Below are 25,361 nucleotides of genomic sequence, written 5' to 3'. Positions count from 1 at the left end.
TTTACGCTACTTGAAGCAGTACAGGTGGAACACCTGTTCTGGGTGCAAGGTGCACGGCTAACACCGTACTTTCAGGAGCTGTGCTAGGAGGAAGAGAGAGGGAGAGCCCGGCATCGTTAATGCGTTTCCATAACGTTCAGTTAATCAGATTCCGGTGAGCACTGAAACACGCTGACATCCCAGGCCTGAGACTTGTGCAAAAAAATAGCAATAGCATAAAACTGCTTTCCTGCCACACGTACACGTTTTGCAGACGGCCGCCAAGGAAAAGGCGAAATCGGGGACATGAGGAGTGGCGTACAGTGTTGGCAAACTCACCTTTATAAGTGTAACTCTGGAGCCTCTGCGAGCTGTTCGAGGCCGTGAGTCGCGAGTCCAAGAAAGTGTTTGTTGCATTCAGCACGCCACTCTCATTGAGCAATGGATTTGCATTTTCAAACGTCAGGAGGATGACGAGACGCGCTGATCCCCTACACGAGAAACAAACAAACAAGCAAACAAAAAAAAAAAAAATCAATGGAGAAGGAAGAGACCGCGTCAGCCTCTTGGATCAACTTGAGAAATGTCAGCGGTCGTAAATATATCTGTAGCGGGGCAGTGTCGGAGTCATGGGCTTGTTTCGCGGAAGCGCGCGGTGTTGGAAAGTCCGTGGCTGTGTTCAAATTACCACGGAGAGACCGCAAAAGCAGATTGCTGAAGGAAAGACCGCAAAAAAAGAAACATACGTGGTCTGAGACCCAGTCGTTCCTGCTGCGGTCGGAAGGGTTGTGGCTGCTGTTGCTGTTGCTGCTGTCGTGGTAACATCGAGACCTGTAGGTAGAAGCCAGGTAGGTTCCCATTTGAATCGCAACGTGCGGAATTGCCGTTGCATCACGGAAACAGTTACGTAACTCAGCCGGTTCAATATCAATTAAAAGTTGAAAGAGTTGCAACTGTGCGTCAGGGGGACGGCTGCAATGATGCCGAACGTACCGCTGATTCTCAGCATCTCGGAGAGGTAAGGGCTCGGGTTGCTGACGGTCGCCCTTTCGAACGGCGTAACTCACGACGGCCTCTACCTGGTCACCCGTCACGCTGAAACAGAAATCGGCAGAGTGAAAACGCAGTCCTGTCAGGACAAAACACCGACTTCATCTGATCAAAATGTAGCCCAGATGTTCCTGGTGTGCTAAAAGCACGTTGTGTACGGAAGGCATAATTTTTGCCACTTCGCATTTAGCTTGCCACCGGGAGAACGTGACTTACGTGAAATTTGCCCGTGGAAAGACGACGGGAGTTGCTGGTTGACTGTTCAGCATTCTGTTCATCTGGGGTTTGAACATCCAACGAGAGAGAAAACGAGATGACGGGTTAGGCAAGAATCGGCCTTAGAAGCCTACGAGAGCTACGCAAACGCGTGAAAAGTGCTGCCTTGCGATATCCAGGGAATCGCAAAAGTATAGCTGCTGCTACATTCGCTGTAGCGCCAAGACGGAGTGTGAACATGTGCGCGGCTCCTATGTCCTCTGCGATGACTGGCGACCTCACCAGAGTATTGATGGTGTCCTGGATCTGGCTGTAAGTGGCATTCATGATCTGATCATTCGGAGAGATGGTGACGTTCCCCTCGAGAAGGTAAAGTTGAGCACAAAGGAGCTGTTGGACACCTCTAGAAGAACAGCGGAAATACAATGTTGAGCCTTGCTTTACGCTACTTGAAGCAGTACAGGTGGAACACCTGTTCTGGGTGCAAGGTGCACGGCTAACACCGTACTTTCAGGAGCTGTGCTAGGAGGAAGAGAGAGGGAGAGCCCGGCATCGTTAATGCGTTTCCATAACGTTCAGTTAATCAGATTCCGGTGAGCACTGAAACACGCTGACTCCCAGGCCTGAGACTTGTGCAAAAAAATAGCAATAGCATAAAACTGCTTTCCTGCCACACGTACACGTTTTGCAGACGGCCGCCAAGGAAAAGGCGAAATCGGGGACATGAGGAGTGGCGTACAGTGTTGGCAAACTCACCTTTATAAGTGTAACTCTGGAGCCTCTGCGAGCTGTTCGAGGCCGTGAGTCGCGAGTCCAAGAAAGTGTTTGTTGCATTCAGCACGCCACTCTCATTGAGCAATGGATTTGCATTTTCAAACGTCAGGAGGATGACGAGACGCGCTGATCCCCTACACGAGAAACAAACAAACAAGCAAACAAAAAAAAAAAAATCAATGGAGAAGGAAGAGACCGCGTCAGCCTCTTGGATCAACTTGAGAAATGTCAGCGGTCGTAAATATATCTGTAGCGGGGCAGTGTCGGAGTCATGGGCTTGTTTCGCGGAAGCGCGCGGTGTTGGAAAGTCCGTGGCTGTGTTCAAATTACCACGGAGAGACCGCAAAAGCAGATTGCTGAAGGAAAGACCGCAAAAAAAGAAACATACGTGGTCTGAGACCCAGTCGTTCCTGCTGCGGTCGGAAGGGTTGTGGCTGCTGTTGCTGTTGCTGCTGTCGTGGTAACATCGAGACCTGTAGGTAGAAGCCAGGTAGGTTCCCATTTGAATCGCAACGTGCGGAATTGCCGTTGCATCACGGAAACAGTTACGTAACTCAGCCGGTTCAATATCAATTAAAAGTTGAAAGAGTTGCAACTGTGCGTCAGGGGACGGCTGCAATGATGCCGAACGTACCGCTGATTCTCAGCATCTCGGAGAGGTAAGGGCTCGGGTTGCTGACGTCGCCCTTTCGAACGGCGTAACTCACGACGGCCTCTACCTGGTCACCCGTCACGCTGAAACAGAAATCGGCAGAGTGAAAACGCAGTCCTGTCAGGACAAAACACCGACTTCATCTGATCAAAATGTAGCCCAGATGTTCCTGGTGTGCTAAAAGCACGTTGTGTACGGAAGGCATAATTTTTGCCACTTCGCATTAGCTTGCCACCGGGAGAACGTGACTTACGTGAAATTTGCCCGTGGAAAGACGACGGGAGTTGCTGGTTGACTGTTCAGCATTCTGTTCATCTGGGGTTTGAACATCCAACGAGAGAGAAAACGAGATGACGGGTTAGGCAAGAATCGGCCTTAGAAGCCTACGAGAGCTACGCAAACGCGTGAAAAGTGCTGCCTTGCGATATCCAGGGAATCGCAAAAGTATAGCTGCTGCTACATTCGCTGTAGCGCCAAGACGGAGTGTGAACATGTGCGCGGCTCCTATGTCCTCTGCGATGACTGGCGACCTCACCAGAGTATTGATGGTGTCCTGGATCTGGCTGTAAGTGGCATTCATGATCTGATCATTCGGAGAGATGGTGACGTTCCCCATCGAGAAGGTAAAGTTGAGCACAAAGGAGCTGTTGGACACCTCTAGAAGAACAGCGGAAATACAATGTTGAGCCTTGCTTTACGCTACTTGAAGCAGTACAGGTGGAACACCTGTTCTGGGTGCAAGGTGCACGGCTAACACCGTACTTTCAGGAGCTGTGCTAGGAGGAAGAGAGAGGGAGAGCCCGGCATCGTTAATGCGTTTCCATAACGTTCAGTTAATCAGATTCCGGTGAGCACTGAAACACGCTGACTCCCAGGCCTGAGACTTGTGCAAAAAATAGCAATAGCATAAAACTGCTTTCCTGCCACACGTACACGTTTTGCAGACGGCCGCCAAGGAAAAGGCGAAATCGGGGACATGAGGAGTGGCGTACAGTGTTGGCAAACTCACCTTTATAAGTGTAACTCTGGAGCCTCTGCGAGCTGTTCGAGGCCGTGAGTCGCGAGTCCAAGAAAGTGTTTGTTGCGTTCAGCACGCCACTCTCATTGAGCAATGGATTTGCATTTTCAAACGTCAGGAGGATGACGAGACGCGCTGATCCCCTACACGAGAAACAAACAAACAAGCAAACAAAAAAAAAAAATCAATGGAGAAGGAAGAGACCGCGTCAGCCTCTTGGATCAACTTGAGAAATGTCAGCGGTCGTAAATATATCTGTAGCGGGGCAGTGTCGGAGTCATGGGCTTGTTTCGCGGAAGCGCGCGGCGTTGGAAAGTCCGTGGCTGTGTTCAAATTACCACGGAGAGACCGCAAAAGCAGATTGCTGAAGGAAAGACCGCAAAAAAAGAAACATACGTGGTCTGAGACCCAGTCGTTCCTGCTGCGGTCGGAAGGGTTGTGGCTGCTGTTGCTGTTGCTGCTGTCGTGGTAACATCGAGACCTGTAGGGTAGAAGCCAGGTAGGTTCCCAGTTTGAATCGCAACGTGCGGAATTGCCGTTGCATCACGGAAACAGTTACGTAACTCAGCCGGTTCAAAATCAATTAAAAGTTGAAAGAGTTGCAACCGTGCGTCAAAGGGACGGCTGCAATGATGCCGAACGTACCGCTGATTCTCAGCATCTCGGAGAGGTAAGGGCTCGGGTTGCTGACGTCGCCCTTTCGAACGACGTAACTCACGACGGCCTCCACCTGGTCACCCGTCACGCTGAAACAGAAATCGGCAGAGTGAAAAAGCAGTCCTGTCAGGACAAAACACCGACTTCATCTGATCAAAATGTAGCCCAGATGTTCCTGGTGTGCTAAAAGCACGTTGTGTACGGAAGGCATCATTTTTGCCACTTCGCATTTAGCTTGCCACCGGGAGAACGTGACTTACGTGAAATTTGCCCGTGGAAAGACGACGGGAGTTGCTGGTTGACTGTTCAGCATTCTGTTCATCTGGGGTTTGAACATCCAACGAGAGAGAAAACGAGATGACGGGTTAGGCAAGAATCGGCCTTAGAAGCCTACGAGAGCTACGCAAACGCGTGAAAAGTGCTGCCTTGCGATATCCAGGGAATCGCAAAAGTATAGCTGCTGCTACATTCGCTGTAGCGCCAAGACGGAGTGTGAACATGTGCGCGGCTCCTATGTCCTCTGCGATGACTGGCGACCTCACCAGAGTATTGATGGTGTCCTGGATCTGGCTGTAAGTGGCATTCATGACCTGATCATTCGGAGAGATGGTGACGTTCCCCATCGAGAAGGTAAAGTTGAGCACAAAGGAGCTGTTGGACACCTCTAGAAGAACAGCGGAAATACAATGTTGAGCCTTGCTTTACGCTACTTGAAGCAGTACAGGTGGAACACCTGTTCTGGGTGCAAGGTGCACGGCTAACACCGTACTTTCCGGAGCTGTGCTAGGAGGAAGAGAGAGGGAGAGCCCGGCATCGTTAATGCGTTTCCATGACGTTCAGTTAATCAGATTCCGGTGAGCGCTGAAACACGCTGACTCCCGGGCCTGAGACTTGTGCAAAAAAATAGCAATAGCATAAAACTGCTTTCCTGCCCCACGTACACGTTTTGCAGCCGGCCGCCAAGGAAAAGGCGAAATCGGGGACATGAGGAGTGGCGTACAGTGTCGGCAAACTCACCTTTATAAGTGTAACTCTGGAGCCTCTGCGAGCTGTTCGAGGCCGTGAGTCGCGAGTCCAAGAAAGTGTTTGTTGCATTCAGCACGCCACTCTCATTGAGCAATGGATTTGCATTTTCAAACGTCAGGAGGATGACGAGACGCGCTGATCCCCTGCACGAGAAACAAACAAACAAGCAAACAAAAAAAAAATCAATGGAGAAGGAAGAGACCGCGTCAGCCTCTTGGATCAACTTGAGAAATGTCAGCGGTCGTAAATATATCTGTAGCGGGGCAGTGTCGGAGTCATGGGCTTGTTTCGCGGAAGCGCGCGGCTGTTGGAAAGTCCGTGGCTGTGTTCAAATTACCACGGAGAGACCGCAAAAGCAGATTGCTGAAGGAAAGACCGCAAAAAAAGAACATACGTGGTCTGAGACCCAGTCGTTCCTGCTGCGGTCGGAAGGGTTGTGGCTGCTGTTGCTGTTGCTGCTGTCGTGGTAACATCAAGACCTGTGGGTAGAAGCCAGGAAGGTTCCCGTTTGAATCGCAACGTGCGGAATTGCCGTTGCATCACGGAAACAGTTACGTAACTCAGCCGGTTCAAAATCAATTAAAAGTTGAAAGAGTTGCAACCGTGCGTCAAAGGGACGGCTGCAATGATGCCGAACGTACCGCTGATTCTCAGCATCTCGGAGAGGTAAGGGCTTCGGGTTGCTGACGTCGCCCTTTCGAACGGACGTAACTCACGACGGCCTCTACCTGGTCACCCGTCACGCTGAAACAGAAATCGGCAGAGTGAAAAAGCAGTCCTGTCAGGACAAAACACCGACTTCATCTGATCAAAATGTAGCCCAGATGTTCCTGGTGTGCTAAAAGCACGTTGTGTACGGAAGGCATCATTTTTGCCACTTCGCATTTAGCTTGCCACCGGGAGAACGTGACTTACGTGAAATTTGCCCGTGGAAAGACGACGGGAGTTGCTGGTTGACTGTTCAGCATTCTGTTCATCTGGGGTTTGAACATCCAACGAGAGAGAAAACGAGATGACGGGTTAGGCAAGAATCGGCCTTAGAAGCCTACGAGAGCTACGCAAACGCGTGAAAAGTGACTGCCTTGCCATATCCAGGGAATAGCAAAAGTATAGCTGCTGCTACATTCGCTGTAGCGCCAAGACGGAGTGTGAACATGTGCGCGGCTCCTATGTCCTCTGCGATGACTGGCGACCTCACCAGAGTATTGATGGTGTCCTGGATCTGGCTGTAAGTGGCATTCATGACCTGATCATTCGGAGAGATGGTGACGTTCCCCATCGAGAAGGTAAAGTTGAGCACAAAGGAGCTGTTGGACACCTCTAGAAGAACAGCGGAAATACAATGTTGAGCCTTGCTTTACGCTACTTGAAGCAGTACAGGTGGAACACCTGTTCTGGGTGCAAGGTGCACGGCTAACACCGTACTTTCCGGAGCTGTGCTAGGAGGAAGAGAGAGGGAGAGCCCGGCATCGTTAATGCGTTTCCATAACGTTCAGTTAATCAGATTCCGGTGAGCAGCTGAAACACGCTGACTCCCGGGCCTGAGACTTGTGCAAAAAATAGCAATAGCATAAAACTGCTTTCCTGCCCCACGTACACGTTTTGCAGCCGGCCGCCAAGGAAAAGGCGAAATCGGGGACATGAGGAGTGGCGTACAGTGTCGGCAAACTCACCTTTATAAGTGTAACTCTGGAGCCTCTGCGAGCTGTTCGAGGCCGTGAGTCGCGAGTCCAAGAAAGTGTTTGTTGCGTTCAGCACGCCACTCTCATTGAGCAATGGATTTGCATTTTCAAACGTCAGGAGGATGACGAGACGCGCTGATCCCCTACACGAGACACAACAAACAAGCAAACAAAAAAAAAAAATCAATGGAGAAGGAAGAGACCGCGTCAGCCTCTTGGATCAACTTGAGAAATGTCAGCGGTCGTAAATATATCTGTAGCGGGGCAGTGTCGGAGTCATGGGCTTGTTTCGCGGAAGCGCGCGGCTGTTGGAAAGTCCGTGGCTGTGTTCAAATTACCACGGAGAGACCGCAAAAGCAGATTGCTGAAGGAAAGACCGCAAAAAAAGAACATACGTGGTCTGAGACCCAGTCGTTCCTGCTGCGGTCGGAAGGGTTGTGGCTGCTGTTGCTGTTGCTGCTGTCGTGGTAACATCGAGACCTGTAGGTAGAAGCCAGGAAGGTTCCCGTTTGAATCGCAACGTGCGGAATTGCCGTTGCATCACGGAAACAGTTACGTAACTCAGCCGGTTCAAAATCAATTAAAAGTTGAAAGAGTTGCAACCGTGCGTCAAAGGGACGGCTGCAATGATGCCGAACGTACCGCTGATTCTCAGCATCTCGGAGAGGTAAGGGCTCGGGTTGCTGACGTCGCCCTTTCGAACGACGTAACTCACGACGGCCTCCACCTGGTCACCCGTCACGCTGAAACAGAAATCGGCAGAGTGAAAACGCAGTCCTGTCAGGACAAAACACCGACTTCATCTGATCAAAATGTAGCCCAGATGTTCCTGGTGTGCTAAAAGCACGTTGTGTACGGAAGGCATAATTTTTGCCACTTCGCATTTAGCTTGCCACCGGGAGAACGTGACTTACGTGAAATTTGCCCGTGGAAAGACGACGGGAGTTGCTGGTTGACTGTTCAGCATTCTGTTCATCTGGGGTTTGAACATCCAACGAGAGAGAAACGAGATGACGGGTTAGGCAAGAATCGGCCTTAGAAGCCTACGAGAGCTACGCAAACGCGTGAAAAGTGCTGCCTTGCGATATTCCAGGGAATCGCAAAAGTATAGCTGCTGCTACATTCGCTGTAGCGCCAAGACGGAGTGTGAACATGTGCGCGGCTCCTATGTCCTCTGCGATGACTGGCGACCTCACCAGAGTATTGATGGTGTCCTGGATCTGGCTGTAAGTGGCATTCATGATCTGATCATTCGGAGAGATGGTGACGTTCCCCATCGAGAAGGTAAAGTTGAGCACAAAGGAGCTGTTGGACACCTCTAGAAGAACAGCGGAAATACAATGTTGAGCCTTGCTTTACGCTACTTGAAGCAGTACAGGTGGAACACCTGTTCTGGGTGCAAGGTGCACGGCTAACACCGTACTTTCAGGAGCTGTGCTAGGAGGAAGAGAGAGGGAGAGCCCGGCATCGTTAATGCGTTTCCATAACGTTCAGTTAATCAGATTCCGGTGAGCACTGAAACACGCTGACTCCCAGGGCCTGAGACTTGTGCAAAAAAATAGCAATAGCAATAAACTGCTTTCCTGCCACACGTACACGTTTTGCAGACGGCCGCCAAGGAAAAGGCGAAATCGGGGACATGAGGAGTGGCGTACAGTGTTGGCAAACTCACCTTTATAAGTGTAACTCTGGAGCCTCTGCGAGCTGTTCGAGGCCGTGAGTCGCGAGTCCAAGAAAGTGTTTGTTGCATTCAGCACGCCACTCTCATTGAGCAATGGATTTGCATTTTCAAACGTCAGGAGGATGACGAGACGCGCTGATCCCCTGCACGAGAAACGAACAAACAAGCAAACAAAAAAAAAAAATCAATGGAGAAGGAAGAGACCGCGTCAGCCTCTTGGATCAACTTGAGAAATGTCAGCGGTCGTAAATATATCTGTAGCGGGGCAGTGTCGGAGTCATGGGCTTGTTTCGCGGAAGCGCGCGGCGTTGGAAAGTCCGTGGCTGTGTTCAAATTACCACGGAGAGACCGCAAAAGCAGATTGCTGAAGGAAAGACCGCAAAAAAGAAACATACGTGGTCTGAGACCCAGTCGTTCCTGCTGCGGTCGGAAGGGTTGTGGCTGCTGTTGCTGTTGCTGCTGTCGTGGTAACATCAAGACCTGTGGGTAGAAGCCAGGAAGGTTCCCGTTTGAATCGCAACGTGCGGAATTGCCGTTGCATCACGGAAACAGTTACGTAACTCAGCCGGTTCAATATCAATTAAAAGTTGAAAGAGTTGCAACTGTGCGTCAGGGGGGACGGCTGCAATGATGCCGAACGTACCGCTGATTCTCAGCATCTCGGAGAGGTAAGGGCTCGGGTTGCTGACGTCGCCCTTTCGAACGGCGTAACTCACGACGGCCTCCACCTGGTCACCCGTCACGCTGAAACAGAAATCGGCAGAGTGAAAAAGCAGTCCTGTCAGGACAAAACACCGACTTCATCTGATCAAAATGTAGCCCAGATGTTCCTGGTGTGCTAAAAGCACGTTGTGTACGGAAGGCATCATTTTTGCCACTTCGCATTTAGCTTGCCACCGGGAGAACGTGACTTACGTGAAATTTGCCCGTGGAAAGACGACGGGAGTTGCTGGTTGACTGTTCAGCATTCTGTTCATCTGGGGTTTGAACATCCAACGAGAGAGAAAACGAGATGACGGGTTAGGCAAGAATCGGCCTTAGAAGCCTACGAGAGCTACGCAAACGCGTGAAAAGTGCTGCCTTGCGATATCCAGGGAATCGCAAAAGTATAGCTGCTGCTACATTCGCTGTAGCGCCAAGACGGAGTGTGAACATGTGCGCGGCTCCTATGTCCTCTGCGATGACTGGCGACCTCACCAGAGTATTGATGGTGTCCTGGATCTGGCTGTAAGTGGCATTCATGACCTGATCATTCGGAGAGATGGTGACGTTCCCCATCGAGAAGGTAAAGTTGAGCACAAAGGAGCTGTTGGACACCTCTAGAAGAACAGCGGAAATACAATGTTGAGCCTTGCTTTACGCTACTTGAAGCAGTACAGGTGGAACACCTGTTCTGGGTGCAAGGTGCACGGCTAACACCGTACTTTCAGGAGCTGTGCTAGGAGGAAGAGAGAGGGGAGAGCCCGGCATCGTTAATGCGTTTCCATGACGTTCAGTTAATCAGATTCCGGTGAGCGCTGAAACACGCTGACTCCCGGGCCTGAGACTTGTGCAAAAAATAGCAATAGCATAAAACTGCTTTCCTGCCCCACGTACACGTTTTGCAGCCGGCCGCCAAGGAAAAGGCGAAATCGGGGACATGAGGAGTGGCGTACAGTGTCGGCAAACTCACCTTTATAAGTGTAACTCTGGAGCCTCTGCGAGCTGTTCGAGGCCGTGAGTCGCGAGTCCAAGAAAGTGTTTGTTGCATTCAGCACGCCACTCTCATTGAGCAATGGATTTGCATTTTCAAACGTCAGGAGGATGACGAGACGCGCTGATCCCCTGCACGAGAAACGAACAAACAAGCAAACAAAAAAAAAAAATCAATGGAGAAGGAAGAGACCGCGTCAGCCTCTTGGATCAACTTGAGAAATGTCAGCGGTCGTAAATATATCTGTAGCGGGGCAGTGTCGGAGTCATGGGCTTGTTTCGCGGAAGCGCGCGGCGTTGGAAAGTCCGTGGCTGTGTTCAAATTACCACGGAGAGACCGCAAAAGCAGATTGCTGAAGGAAAGACCGCAAAAAAAGAAACATACGTGGTCTGAGACCCAGTCGTTCCTGCTGCGGTCGGAAGGGTTGTGGCTGCTGTTGCTGTTGCTGCTGTCGTGGTAACATCGAAGACCTGTAGGGTAGAAGCCAGGTAGGTTCCCATTTGAATCGCAACGTGCGGAATTGCCGTTGCATCACGGAAACAGTTACGTAACTCAGCCGGTTCAATAATCAATTAAAAGTTGAAAGAGTTGCAACTGTGCGTCAAGGGGGACGGCTGCAATGATGCCGAACGTACCGCTGATTCTCAGCATCTCGGAGAGGTAAGGGCTCGGGTTGCTGACGTCGCCCTTTCGAACGGACGTAACTCACGACGGCCTCTACCTGGTCACCCGTCACGCTGAAACAGAAATCGGCAGAGTGAAAACGCAGTCCTGTCAGGACAAAACACCGACTTCATCTGATCAAAATGTAGCCCAGATGTTCCTGGTGTGCTAAAAGCACGTTGTGTACGGAAGGCATCATTTTTGCCACTTCGCATTTAGCTTGCCACCGGGAGAACGTGACTTACGTGAATTTGCCCGTGGAAAGACGACGGGAGTTGCTGGTTGACTGTTCAGCATTCTGTTCATCTGGGGTTTGAACATCCAACGAGAGAGAAAACGAGATGACGGGTTAGGCAAGAATCGGCCTTAGAAGCCTACGAGAGCTACGCAAACGCGTGAAAAGTGCTGCCTTGCGATATCCAGGGAATCGCAAAAGTATAGCTGCTGCTACATTCGCTGTAGCGCCAAGACGGAGTGTGAACATGTGCGCGGCTCCTATGTCCTCTGCGATGACTGGCGACCTCACCAGAGTATTGATGGTGTCCTGGATCTGGCTGTAAGTGGCATTCATGATCTGATCATTCGGAGAGATGGTGACGTTCCCCATCGAGAAGGTAAAGTTGAGCACAAAGGAGCTGTTGGACACCTCTAGAAGAACAGCGGAAATACAATGTTGAGCCTTGCTTTACGCTACTTGAAGCAGTACAGGTGGAACACCTGTTCTGGGTGCAAGGTGCACGGCTAACACCGTACTTTCAGGAGCTGTGCTAGGAGGAAGAGAGAGGGAGAGCCCGGCATCGTTAATGCGTTTCCATAACGTTCAGTTAATCAGATTCCGGTGAGCACTGAAACACGCTGACTCCCAGGCCTGAGACTTGTGCAAAAAAATAGCAATAGCATAAAACTGCTTTCCTGCCACACGTACACGTTTTGCAGACGGCCGCCAAGGAAAAGGCGAAATCGGGGACATGAGGAGTGGCGTACAGTGTTGGCAAACTCACCTTTATAAGTGTAACTCTGGAGCCTCTGCGAGCTGTTCGAGGCCGTGAGTCGCGAGTCCAAGAAAGTGTTTGTTGCATTCAGCACGCCACTCTCATTGAGCAATGGATTTGCATTTTCAAACGTCAGGAGGATGACGAGACGCGCTGATCCCCTGCACGAGAAACGAACAAACAAGCAAACAAAAAAAAAAAATCAATGGAGAAGGAAGAGACCGCGTCAGCCTCTTGGATCAACTTGAGAAATGTCAGCGGTCGTAAATATATCTGTAGCGGGGCAGTGTCGGAGTCATGGGCTTGTTTCGCGGAAGCGCGCGGCGTTGGAAAGTCCGTGGCTGTGTTCAAATTACCACGGAGAGACCGCAAAAGCAGATTGCTGAAGGAAAGACCGCAAAAAAGAAACATACGTGGTCTGAGACCCAGTCGTTCCTGCTGCGGTCGGAAGGGTTGTGGCTGCTGTTGCTGTTGCTGCTGTCGTGGTAACATCAAGACCTGTAGGTAGAAGCCAGGTAGGTTCCCATTTGAATCGCAACGTGCGGAATTGCCGTTGCATCACGGAAACAGTTACGTAACTCAGCCGGTTCAATATCAATTAAAAGTTGAAAGAGTTGCAACTGTGCGTCAGGGGGACGGCTGCAATGATGCCGAACGTACCGCTGATTCTCAGCATCTCGGAGAGGTAAGGGCTCGGGTTTGCTGACGTCGCCCTTTCGAACGGCGTAACTCACGACGGCCTCTACCTGGTCACCCGTCACGCTGAAACAGAAATCGGCAGAGTGAAAACGCAGTCCTGTCAGGACAAAACACCGACTTCATCTGATCAAAATGTAGCCCAGATGTTCCTGTGTGCTAAAAGCACGTTGTGTACGGAAGGCATAATTTTTTGCCACTTCGCATTTAGCTTGCCACCGGGAGAACGTGACTTACGTGAAATTTGCCCGTGGAAAGACGACGGGAGTTGCTGGTTGACTGTTCAGCATTCTGTTCATCTGGGGTTTGAACATCCAACGAGAGAGAAAACGAGATGACGGGTTAGGCAAGAATCGGCCTTAGAAGCCTACGAGAGCTACGCAAACGCGTGAAAACTACTGCCTTGCCATATTCAGGGAATAGCAAAAGTATAGCTGCTGCTACATTCGCTGTAGCGCCAAGACGGAGTGTGAACATGTGCGCGGCTCCTATGTCCTCTGCGATGACTGGCGACCTCACCAGAGTATTGATGGTGTCCTGGATCTGGCTGTAAGTGGCATTCATGACCTGATCATTCGGAGAGATGGTGACGTTCCCCATCGAGAAGGTAAAGTTGAGCACAAAGGAGCTGTTGGACACCTCTAGAAGAACAGCGGAAATACAATGTTGAGCCTTGCTTTACGCTACTTGAAGCAGTACAGGTGGAACACCTGTTCTGGGTGCAAGGTGCACGGCTAACACCGTACTTTCAGGAGCTGTGCTAGGAGGAAGAGAGAGGGAGAGCCCGGCATCGTTAATGCGTTTCCATAACGTTCAGTTAATCAGATTCCGTGAGCACTGAAACACGCTGACTCCCAGGCCTGAGACTTGTGCAAAAAATAGCAATAGCATAAAACTGCTTTCCTGCCACACGTACACGTTTTGCAGACGGCCGCCAAGGAAAAGGCGAAATCGGGGACATGAGGAGTGGCGTACAGTGTTGGCAAACTCACCTTTATAAGTGTAACTCTGGAGCCTCTGCGAGCTGTTCGAGGCCGTGAGTCGCGAGTCCAAGAAAGTGTTTGTTGCGTTCAGCACGCCACTCTCATTGAGCAATGGATTTGCATTTTCAAACGTCAGGAGGATGACGAGACGCGCTGATCCCCTACACGAGAAAACAAACAAACAAGCAAACAAAAAAAAAAAATCAATGGAGAAGGAAGAGACCGCGTCAGCCTCTTGGATCACCTTGAGAAATGTCAGCGGTCGTAAATATATCTGTAGCGGGGCAGTGTCGGAGTCATGGGATTATTTTCCTGAAATGCTTGGCATTAGTGGTTCCACTTTGTTCGCAATTGCACGATAGAATTAGAAACTAAGCAGTTAATGGAAAGAATGCAAAAGGAATTCTTACTGGGTTTGAGATCTTGTGGAGGATGCTGTTTCTGGGGCAAGAGTAGCTGTTAACATATTTGTCGTCTGCACTGCATCTGATGGCAGTTTTGTCACTATATATGTGGATGCAGCACTTGTAAATCCAGAGAAACTTGTGGCTACAGAATTTGCACCTGCTGCTGCATTTGTCAGAGCAGTTAAGGCAGTTATGGTTCCTGGGCCATGGAAACTGTTTGTTGGTGTAACTGTAGTGGTCGGAGTTGTTGTCAATGCTGGAAGCATTGCTGAGGATGCAGTTGTAGGTGATGTTGCAGTAGTGATCAGAGTGCTGCTGGTTTCAGTTTTAGATGACGTGGCAGTGGTCGGAGGAGTACTGTTTTCAGTCGGAATGGTTGTGGTTTCAATTGACTTAGGAGTTTTAATCATTTCAGTAGAAGTTGACGTCGTGGTAGTGGTCGGAGTGGTTGTGGTTTCGGTTGTCCTTGTCGTTGTAGTCATTCTGTAGTACCTGATATAAATGTTGTGATCAGAGTGGTTATGGTTTCAAATGCCTTTGGAGTTGGAGTCGTTTCAGTAGAAGTTGACGTCACGGTGGTGGTCGGAGTGGTTGTGCTTCAGTTGTCGTGGGTGTTGTAGTCGTTGCAGTAGTAGTAATGTCGCGGAAGTGGTTAATGCCGCGACAGTGGTCGGCGTGGTGGTGGTTTCGGTTGTCGTGGGAGTTGTAGTCGTTGCAGTAGTAGTTAATGTCGCGGAAGTGGTTAATGCCGCGACAGTGGTCGGCGTGGTGGTGGTTTCGGTTGTCGTGGGAGTTGTAGTCATTTGCAGTAGTAGTTGATGTCGCGGAAGTGGTTAATGCCACGGCAGTGGTCGGCGGCAGTGGTGGTGTCGGTTGTCGTGGGAGTTGTCGTTTCAGTAGTAGTTGATGTCGCGGTAGTGGTCGGCGTGGTTATGCTTTCGGTTGTCGTGGGAGTTGTTGTCGTTGCAGTAGTAGTTGATGCCGCGGCAGTGGTCGGCGCAGTGGTGGTTCCGGTTGTCGTGGGAGTTGACGTTGTTGCAGTAGAAGCTGAGGCCATGGAAATGGTCATTGTGGTGGTGGTTCTGTCGTCGTTGGAGTTGTCGTCGTTGCAGTAGTAGTTGACGTTGCAGTTGTGGTCGGCGTGGTGGTGCTATCGGTTCTCGTGGGAGATGTAGTCGTTGCAGTAGTCGTTGATGTCGCGGTACTGGTCGGCGTGGTTGTGCTATCGGTTGTCGAGGGAGTTGTAGTCGTTGCAGTAGTAGTTAATGTCGCGGAAGTGGTTAATGCCGCGACAGTGGTCGGCGTGGTGGTGGTTTCGGTTGTCGTGGGAGTTGTAGTCATTGCAGTAATAGTTGATGTCGCGGAACTGGTCGGCGTGTTGGTTTCGGTTGTCATGGGAGTTGTAGTCGTTTCAGTAGTAGTTGACGTCGCAGTAGTAGTTGACGTCGCGGCAGTGGTCGGCGTGGTTATGCTTTCGGTAGTCATTTCAGTAGCAATTGACGTCGCGGCAGTGGTCGGCGTGGTTGTGGTTTCGGTTGTCATGGGAGTTGTAGTCGTTTCAGTAGTAGTTGACGTCGCAAGTAGTAGTTGACGCCGCGGCAGTGGTCGGCGTGGTGGTGGTTTCGGTAGTCATTTCAGTAGTAATTGACGTCGCGGCAGTGGTCGGCGTGGTGGTGGTATCGGTTGTCGTGGGAGTTGTTGTCGTTTCAGGAGTAGTTGACACCACGCTAGTGGTCGGCGTGGTTCTGCTTTCATTTGTCGTGGGAGTTGTAGTCATTGCAGTAGTAGATGACGCCACGGTAGTGGTCGGCGTGGTGGTTGTTTTGCTTGTCGTGGGAGTTGTAGTCGTTGCAGTAGTAGTTGATGCCGCGGCAGGTGCTTGACGGCCGCGGAAGTGGTCTGCGTGGTGGTTGTTTCGGTTGTCGTGGGAGTTGTTGTCGTTGCAGTAGTAGTTGATGCCGCGGCAGTGGTCGGCGCGGTGGTGGTTCCGGTTGTCGTGGGAGTTGACGTTGTTGCAGAAGAAGCTGAGGCCACGGAAATGGTCGTTGTGGTGGTGGTTTCTGTCGTCGTTGGAGTTGTCGTCGTTGCAGTAGTAGTTGACGTTGCAGTTGTGGTCGGCGTGGTGGTGCTATCGGTTGTCGTGGGAGATGTAGTCGTTGCAGTAGTCGTTGATGTCGCGGTACTGGTCGGCGTGGTTGTGCTATCGGTTGTCGAGGGAGTTGGAGTCATTGCAGTAGTACTTGACATCGTGGAAGTGCTTGACGCCGCGGCAGTGGTCGGCGTGGTTGTGCTATCGGTTGTTTGAGAGTTGTCGTTTCAGTTGTAGCTGACGGCGCGGTAGTGGTCGCATGGTTATGCTTTCGGTTGTCGTGGGAGTTGTTGTCGTTTGCAGTAGTAGTTGATGCTGCGGCAGTGGGTCGGCGCGGTGGTGGTTCCGGTTGTCGTGGGAGTTGACGTTGTTGCAGAAGAAGCTGAGGCCACGGAAATGGTCGTTGTGGTGGTGGTTTCTGTCGTCGTTGGAGGTTGTCGTCGTTGCAGTAGTCGTTGATGTCGCGGGTACTGGTCGGCGTGGTGGTGCTATCGGTTGTCGTGGGAGAGGTAGTCGTTGCAGTAGTCGTTGATGTCGCGGCAGTGGTCGGCGTGGTTGTGCTATCGGTTTGTTTTGAGAGTTGTCGTTTCAGTTGTAGCTGACGGCGCGGTAGTGGTCGGCATGGTTATGCTTTCGGTTGTCGAGGGAGTTGTTTTCTTTGCTGTAGCTGTTGACATCGCGGCAGTGGTCGGCGTGGTGGTGGTTTCGGTTGTCGAGGGAGGTGTAGTCGTTGCAGTAGTAGTTGATGTCGCGGCAGTGGTCGGCGTGGTAGTGCTTTCGGTTGTCGTGGGAGTTGTAGTCGTTGCAGTAATGGTTGACGGCGCGGAAGTGGTCGGCGTGGTGGTGGTTTCGGTTGTCGTTTGAGATGTAGTCGTTGCAGTAGTAGTTGACGTCGGGGTAGTGGGGTGACGCCGCGGCAGTGGTCGGCTTGGTGGTGGTGTCGGTTGTCGTGGGTGTTGTAGTCGTTGCAGTAATAGTTGACGTCACGGTAGTGGGGTGACACCGCGGCAGTGAACGGCGTGGTGATGGTTTCGGTAGTCATTTCAGTAGTAGTTGACGTCGCTGTAGTGGTCGGTGTGGTGGTGGTTTCGGTTGTTTTGGGAATTATTGTCGTTGCAGTAGTAGTTGACGTCGCGGTAGTGGGTGACGCCGCGGCAGTGGTCGGCGTGGTGGTGGTTTTGCTTGTCGTGGAAGTTGTAGTCGTTGCAGTAGTAGTTGACGTTGCGGTAGTGGTTGACACCGCGGCAGTGGTCGGCGTGGTGGTGGTGCCGGTTGTCGTGGGAGTTGTAGTCGTTTCAGTAGTAGTTGATGTCGCGGTAGTGGCCGGCGTGGTTCTGCTTTCGGTTGTCATGGGAGTAGAAGTCGTTGCAGTAGTAGTTGCCGTCGCGGTAGTGGGTGACACCACGGCTGTGGTCGGCGTGGTGGTGGTTTTGCTTGTCGTGGAAGTTGGTAGTCGTTGCAGTAGTAGTTGATGTCGCTGTAGTGGTCGGTGTGGTGGTGGTTTCGGTTGTCGTGGGATTATTGTCGTTTCAGTAGTAGTTGACGCCGCGGCAGTGGTCGGCGTGGTGGTGGTTTCGGTTGTCGTGGCAGTTGTAGTCGTTTCAGGAGTAGTTGACGCCACGCTAGTGGTCGGCGTGGTTCTGCTTTCGGTTGTCGTGGGAGTTGTAGTCATTGCAGTTGTAGTTGACGTCGCGGTAGTGGTCGGCGTGGTGGTGGTTTCGGTTGTCGTGGCAGTTGTAGTCGTTTCAGGAGTAGTTGACGCCACGCTAGTGGTCGGCGTGGTTCTGCTTCGGTTGTCGTGGGAGTTGGAGTCATTGCAGTAATGGTTGACGTCGCGGGAGTGGGTGACGCCGCGGTAGTGGTTGGCGTGGTGGTGGTTTCGGTTGTCGTGAGAGTTGTAGTCGTTGCAGTAGTGGTTGACATTGCGGTAGTGGTCGGGGTGGTGGTGGTTTTGCTTGACGTGGGAATTGTAGTCGTTTCAGTAGTAGTTGACGTCGCGGAAGTGCTTGACGCCGCGGCAGTGGTCTGCGTATTGGTTGTTTCGGTTGTCATGGGAGTTGTCGTCGTTGCAGTAGTAGTTGACGTTGCAGTTGTGGTCGGCAAGGTGGTGCTATCGGTTGTTGTGGGAGTTGTAGTCGTTTCAGTAGTAGTTGACGGCGTGGTACTGGTCGGCATGGTTATGCTTTTGGTTGTCGTGGGAGTTGTAGTCATTGCATTAGCTGTTGACATCGCGGCAGTGGTCGGCGTGGTTATGCTTTCGGTTGTCGTGGGAGTTGTCATTTCAGTAGTAGTTGACGTCACGGTAGTGGTCGGGGGTGGTGGTGGTTTTGCTTGACGTGGGAGTTGTAGTCGTTGCAGTAGTAGTTGACGTCGCAGAAGTGGTTGATGCCGCGGCAGTGGTCGGAGCGGTTCTACTTTCGGTTGTCGAGGGAGTTGTAGTCGTTTCAGTAGTAGTTGATGTCGCGCTACTGGTCGGTGTGGTTGTGCCTTTCAATTGTTGTGGGAGTTGTCGTCGTTGCAGTAGTAGTTGACGTTGCAGCTGTGGTCGGCGTGGTGGTGCTATCGGTTGTCGTGGGAGATGTAGTGATTGCAGTAGTCGTTGATGTCGCGGTACTGGTCGGCGTGGTTGTGCTATCGGTTGTCGTGGGGAGATATAGTCGTTGCAGTAGTCATTGATGTCGCGGGGACTGTTCGGCGTGGTTGTGCTTTCAGTTGTTGTGGGAGTTCTCGTCGTTGCAGTAGTAGTTGACGTTGCAGTTGTGGTTGGCATGGTGGTGCTATCGGTTGTTGTGGGAGTTGTAGTCGTTTCAGTAGTAGTTGACGGCACGGTAGTGGGTGATGCCGCGGCAGTGGTCGGCATGGTGGAGGTTTCGGTTTATCGTGAGAGTTGTACTCGTTGCAGTAGTAGCTGAGGCCACAGTAGTGGTCATCATGGTGGTGGTTTTAGTCGTCGTGGGAGTTGTCGTCATTGCAGTAGTAGTTGACGTTGCAGTTGTGGTCGGCGTGGTGGTGCTATCTGTTTGTCGTGGGAGATGTAGTCGTTGCAAGTAGTCGTTGATGTCGCGGTACTGGTCGGCATGATTGTGCTTTCAATTGTTGTGGGAGTTGTAGTCGTTGCAGTAGCTGTTGACATCGCGGCAGTGGTCGGCGTGGTTGTGGTTTCGGTTGTCGAGGGAGGTGTAGTCGTTTCAGTAGTAGTTGATGTCGCGGTAGTGGTCGGAATGGTTATGATTTCGGTTGTTGTGGGAGTTGTTGTCGGTGCTGTAGCTGTTGACATCGCGGCAGTGGTCAGCGTGGTTATGCTTTCGGTTGTCGTGGGAGTTATAGTCGTTGCAGTAGTAGTTGACGCTGCGGTAGTGGTCGGCGTGGTGGTGGTTTTGCTTGTCGTGGAAGTTGTAGTCGTTGCAGTAGTAGTTGACGTTGCGGTAGTGGTTGACACCGCGGCAGTGGTCGGCGTGGTGGTGGTGCCGGTTGTCGTGGGAGTTGTAGTCGTTTCAGTAGTAGTTGATGTCGCGGTAGTGGCCGGCGTGGTTCTGCTTTCGGTTGTCGTGGGAGTTGCAGTCATTGCAGTTGTAGTTGACGTCGCAGTAGTGGGTGACACCGCGGCTGTGGACGGTGTGGTGGTGGTTTCGGTAGTCATTTCAGTAGTAGTTGACGTCGCGGTAGTGGTCGGCGTGGTGGTGGTCGGTGTGGTGGTGGTTTTGCTTGTCGTGGAAGTGTAGTCGTTGCAGTAGTAGTTGATGTCGCGGTAGTGGTCGGCGTGGTGGTGGTTTCGGTTGTCGTGGCAGCTGTAGCCGTTTCAGGAGTAGTTGACGCCACGCTAGTGGTCGGCGTGGTTCTGCTTTCGGTTGTCGTGGGAGTTGTAGTCATTGCAGTTGTAGTTGACGTCGCGGTAGTGGTCGGTGTGGGTGGTGGTTTCGGTTGTCGTGGGATTTATTGTCGTTTCAGTAGTAGTTGACGCCGTGGCAGTGGTCGGCGTGGTGGTGGTTTCGGTTGTCGTGGCAGTTGTAGTCGTTTCAGGAGTAGTTGACGTCGGGGGTAGTGGGTGACGCCGCGGCAGTGGTCGGCTTGGTGGTGGTGTCGGTTGTCGTGGGGTGTTGTAGTCGTTGCAGTAATAGTTGACGTCACGGTAGTGGGTGACACCGGGCAGTGAACGGCGTGGTGATGGTTTCGGTAGTCTTTCAGTAGTAGTTGACGTCGCTGTAGTGGTCGTGTGGTGGTGGTTTTCGGTTGTTTTGGGAATTATTGTCGTTGCAGTAGTAGTTGACGTCGCGGTAGTGGGGTGACGCCGCGGACAGTGGTCGGCGTGGTGGTGGTTTTGCTTGTCGTGGAAGTTGTAGTCGTTGCAGTAGTAGTTGCGTTGCGGTAGTGGGTTGACACCGCGGCAGTGGTCGGCGTGGTGGTGGTGCCGGTTGTCGTGGGAGTTGTAGTCGTTTCAGTAGTAGTTGATGTCGCGGTAGTGGCCGGCGTGGTTCTGCTTTCGGTTGTCATGGGAGTAGAAGTCGTTGCAGTAGTAGTTGCCGTCGCGGTAGTGGGTGACACCACGGCTGTGGACGGCGTGGTGGTGGTTTCGGTAGTCATTTCAGTAGTAGTTGATGTCGCGGTAGTAGTTGACGCTGCCGTAGTGGTCGGCGTGGTGGTGGTTTTGCTTGTCGTGGAAGGTGTAGTCGTTGCAGTAGTAGTTGATGTCGCGGTAGTGGTCGGTGTGGTGGTGGTTTCGGTTGTCGTGGGATTTATTGTCGTTTCAGTAGTAGTTGACATCGTGGCAGTGGTCGGCGTGGTTATGCTTTCGGTTGTCGTGGGAGTTGTCATTTCAGTAGTGGTTGACGTCGCGGTAGTGGTCGGGGTGGTGGTGGTTTTGCTTGACGTGGGAGTTGTAGTCGTTGCAGTAGTAGTTGATGTCGCAGTAGTGGGTGACACCGCGGCTGTGGACGGTGTGGTGGTGGTTTCGGTAGTCATTTCAGTAGTAGTTGACGTCGCGGTAGTGGTCGGCGTGGTGGTGGTCGGTGTGGTGGTGGTTTTGCTTGTCGTGGAAGTTGTAGTCGTTGCAGTAGTAGTTGATGTCGCGGTAGTAATTGACGCCACGGCAGTGGTCGGCGTCGCGGTAGTGGTCGGCATGGTGGTGGTTTCGGTTGTCGTGGCAGCTGTAGTCGTTTCAGGAGTAGTTGACGCCACGCTAGTGGTCGGCGTGGTTCTGCTTTCGGTTGTCGTGGGAGTTGTAGTCATTGCAGTTGTAGTTGACGTCGCGGTAGTGGTCGGTGTGGTGGTGGTTTCGGTTGTCGTGGGATTTATTGTCGTTTCAGTAGTAGTTGACGCCGTGGCAGTGGTCGGCGTGGTGGTGGTTTCGGTTGTCGTGGCAGTTGTAGTCGTTTCAGGAGTAGTTGACACCACGCTAGTGGTCGGCGTGGTTCTGCTTTCGGTTGTCGTGGGAGTTGGAGTCATTGCAGTAATGGTTGACGTCGCGGAAGTGGGTGACGCCGCGGTAGTGGTTGGCGTGGTGGTGGTTTCGGTTGTCGTGAGAGTTGTAGTCGTTGCAGTAGTGGTTGACATTGCGGTAGTGGTCGGGGTGGTGGTGGTTTTGCTTGACGTGGGAATTGTAGTCGTTTCAGTAGTAGTTGACGTCGCGGAAGTGCTTGATGCCGCGGCAGTGGTCTGCGTATTGGTTGTTTCGGTTGTCATGGGAGTTGTCGTTGCAGTAGTAGTTGACGTTGCAGTTGTGGTCGGCAAGGTGGTGCTATCGGTTGTTGTGGGAGTTGTAGTCGTTTCAGTAGTAGTTGACGGCGCGGTAGTGGTCGGCATGGTTATGCTTTTGGTTGTCGTGGGAGTTGTAGTCATTGCATTAGCTGTTGACATCGCGGCAGTGGTCGGCGTGGTTATGCTTTCGGTTGTCGTGGGAGTTGTCATTTCAGTAGTGGTTGACGTCGCGGTAGTGGTCGGGGTGGTGGTGGTTTTGCTTGACGTGGGAGTTGTAGTCGTTGCAGTAGTAGTTGACGTTGCAGTTGTGGTCGGCAAGGTGGTGCTATCGGTTGTTGTGGGAGTTGTAGTCGTTTCAGTAGTAGTTGACGGCGTGGTACTGGTCGGCATGGTTATGCTTTTGGTTGTCGTGGGAGTTGTAGTCATTGCATTAGCTGTTGACATCGCGGCAGTGGTCGGCGTGGTTATGCTTTCGGTTGTCGTGGGAGTTGTCATTTCAGTAGTGGTTGACGTCGCGGTAGTGGTCGGGGTGGTGGTGGTTTTGCTTGACGTGGGAGTTGTAGTCATTGCAGTTGTAGTTGACGTCGCAGTAGTGGGTGACACCGCGGCTGTGGACGGTGTGGTGGTGGTTTCGGTAGTCATTTCAGTAGTAGTTGACGTCGCGGTAGTGGTCGGCGTGGTGGTGGTCGGTGTGGTGGTGGTTTTGCTTGTCGTGGAAGTTGTAGTCGTTGCAGTAGTAGTTGATGTCGCGGTAGTGGTCGGTGTGGTGGTGGTTTCGGTTGTCGTGGGAGTTGTAGTCGTTTCAGTAGTAGTTGATGTCGCGGTAGTAATTGACGCCACGGCAGTGGTCGGCGTCGCGGTAGTGGTTGGCATGGTGGTGGTTTCGGTTGTCGTGGCAGCTGTAGTCGTTTCAGGAGTAGTTGACGCCACGCTAGTGGTCGGCGTGGTTCTGCTTTCGGTTGTCGTGGGAGTTGTAGTCATTGCAGTTGTAGTTGACGTCGCGGTAGTGGTCGGTGTGGTGGTGGTTTCGGTTGTCGTGGGATTTATTGTCGTTTCAGTAGTAGTTGACGCCGTGGCAGTGGTCGGCGTGGTGGTGGTTTCGGTTGTCGTGGCAATTGTAGTCGTTTCAGGAGTAGTTGACGCCACGCTAGTGGTCGGCGTGGTTCTGCTTTCGGTTGTCGTGGGAGTTGGAGTCATTGCAGTAATGGTTGACGTCGCGGAAGTGGGTGACGCCGCGGTAGTGGTTGGCGTGGTGGTGGTTTCGGTTGTCGTGAGAGTTGTAGTCGTTGCAGTAGTGGTTGACATTGCGGTAGTGGTCGGGGTGGTGGTGGTTTTGCTTGACGTGGGAATTGTAGTCGTTTCAGTAGTAGTTGACGTCGCGGAAGTGCTTGATGCCGCGGCAGTGGTCTGCGTATTGGTTGTTTCGGTTGTCATGGGAGTTGTCGTTGCAGTAGTAGTTGACGTTGCAGTTGTGGTCGGCAAGGTGGTGCTATCGGTTGTTGTGGGAGTTGTAGTCGTTTCAGTAGTAGTTGACGGCGCGGTAGTGGTCGGCATGGTTATGCTTTTGGTTGTCGTGGGAGTTGTAGTCATTGCATTAGCTGTTGACATCGCGGCAGTGGTCGGCGTGGTTATGCTTTCGGTTGTCGTGGGAGTTGTCATTTCAGTAGTGGTTGACGTCGCGGTAGTGGTCGGGGTGGTGGTGGTTTTGCTTGACGTGGGAGTTGTAGTCGTTGCAGTAGTAGTTGACGTTGCAGTTGTGGTCGGCAAGGTGGTGCTATCGGTTGTTGTGGGAGTTGTAGTCGTTTCAGTAGTAGTTGACGGCGCGGTAGTGGTCGGCATGGTTATGCTTTTGGTTGTCGTGGGAGTTGTAGTCATTGCATTAGCTGTTGACATCGCGGCAGTGGTCGGCGTGGTTATGCTTTCGGTTGTCGTGGGAGTTGTCATTTCAGTAGTGGTTGACGTCGCGGTAGTGGTCGGGGTGGTGGTGGTTTTGCTTGACGTGGGAGTTGTAGTCATTGCAGTTGTAGTTGACGTCGCAGTAGTGGGTGACACCGCGGCTGTGGACGGTGTGGTGGTGGTTTCGGTAGTCATTTCAGTAGTAGTTGACGTCGCGGTAGTGGTCGGCGTGGTGGTGGTCGGTGTGGTGGTGGTTTTGCTTGTCGTGGAAGTTGTAGTCGTTGCAGTAGTAGTTGATGTCGCGGTAGTGGTCGGTGTGGTGGTGGTTTCGATTGTCGTGGGAGTTGTAGTCGTTTCAGTAGTAGTTGATGTCGCGGTAGTAATTGACGCCACGGCAGTGGTCGGCGTCGCGGTAGTGGTCGGCATGGTGGTGGTTTCGGTTGTCGTGGCAGCTGTAGTCGTTTCAGGAGTAGTTGACGCCACGCTAGTGGTCGGCGTGGTTCTGCTTTCGGTTGTCGTGGGAGTTGTAGTCATTGCAGTTGTAGTTGACGTCGCGGTAGTGGTCGGTGTGGTGGTGGTTTCGGTTGTCGTGGGATTTATTGTCGTTTCAGTAGTAGTTGACGCCGTGGCAGTGGTCGGCGTGGTGGTGGTTTCGGTTGTCGTGGCAGTTGTAGTCGTTTCAGGAGTAGTTGACGCCACGCTAGTGGTCGGCGTGGTTCTGCTTTCGGTTGTCGTGGGAGTTGGAGTCATTGCAGTAATGGTTGACGTCGCGGAAGTGGGTGACGCCGCGGTAGTGGTTGGCGTGGTGGTGGTTTCGGTTGTCGTGAGAGTTGTAGTCGTTGCAGTAGTGGTTGACATTGCGGTAGTGGTCGGGGTGGTGGTGGTTTTGCTTGACGTGGGAATTGTAGTCGTTTCAGTAGTAGTTGACGTCGCGGAAGTGCTTGACGCCGCGGCAGTGGTCTGCGTATTGGTTGTTTCGGTTGTCATGGGAGTTGTCGTCGTTGCAGTAGTAGTTGACGTTGCAGTTGTGGTCGGCAAGGTGGTGCTATCGGTTGTTGTGGGAGTTGTAGTCGTTTCAGTAGTAGTTGACGGCGCGGTAGTGGTCGGCATGGTTATGCTTTTGGTTGTCGTGGGAGTTGTAGTCATTGCATTAGCTGTTGACATCGCGGCAGTGGTCGGCGTGGTTATGCTTTCGGTTGTCGTGGGAGTTGTCATTTCAGTAGTGGTTGACGTCGCGGTAGTGGTCGGGGTGGTGGTGGTTTTGCTTGACGTGGGAGTTGTAGTCGTTGCAGTAGTAGTTGACGTTGCAGTTGTGGTCGGCAAGGTGGTGCTATCGGTTGTTGTGGGAGTTGTAGTCGTTTCAGTAGTAGTTGACGGCGCGGTAGTGGTCGGCATGGTTATGCTTTTGGTTGTCGTGGGAGTTGTAGTCATTGCATTAGCTGTTGACATCGCGGCAGTGGTCGGCGTGGTTATGCTTTCGGTTGTCGTGGGAGTTGTCATTTCAGTAGTGGTT

At 52.1% G+C, this 25,361-nt stretch overlaps 1 protein-coding gene across 1 annotated transcript; it reads right to left on the bottom strand.

Annotated features, from left to right (window-relative positions):
- Positions 1–15,319: 15,319 nt before the first annotated feature.
- On the bottom strand, positions 15,320–25,174 carry LOC114912392 (cell wall protein DAN4-like; the record flags this gene model as incomplete). The annotated part of the gene is made up of 5 exons (XM_029258947.1): positions 15,320–15,391; positions 15,963–16,068; positions 22,470–22,773; positions 24,025–24,566; positions 25,080–25,174. Coding segments are annotated over 5 exons (1,119 nt in total), but the record flags the coding sequence as incomplete, so codon positions are not given.
- Between the last annotated feature and the right edge of the window lie 187 nt (positions 25,175–25,361).

Source organism: Scleropages formosus, chromosome 16 (assembly GCF_900964775.1).
Source record: "Scleropages formosus chromosome 16, fSclFor1.1, whole genome shotgun sequence".
NCBI lineage: Eukaryota > Metazoa > Chordata > Actinopteri > Osteoglossiformes > Osteoglossidae > Scleropages > Scleropages formosus.
This window is presented reverse-complemented; position numbering and strand designations above follow the sequence as displayed.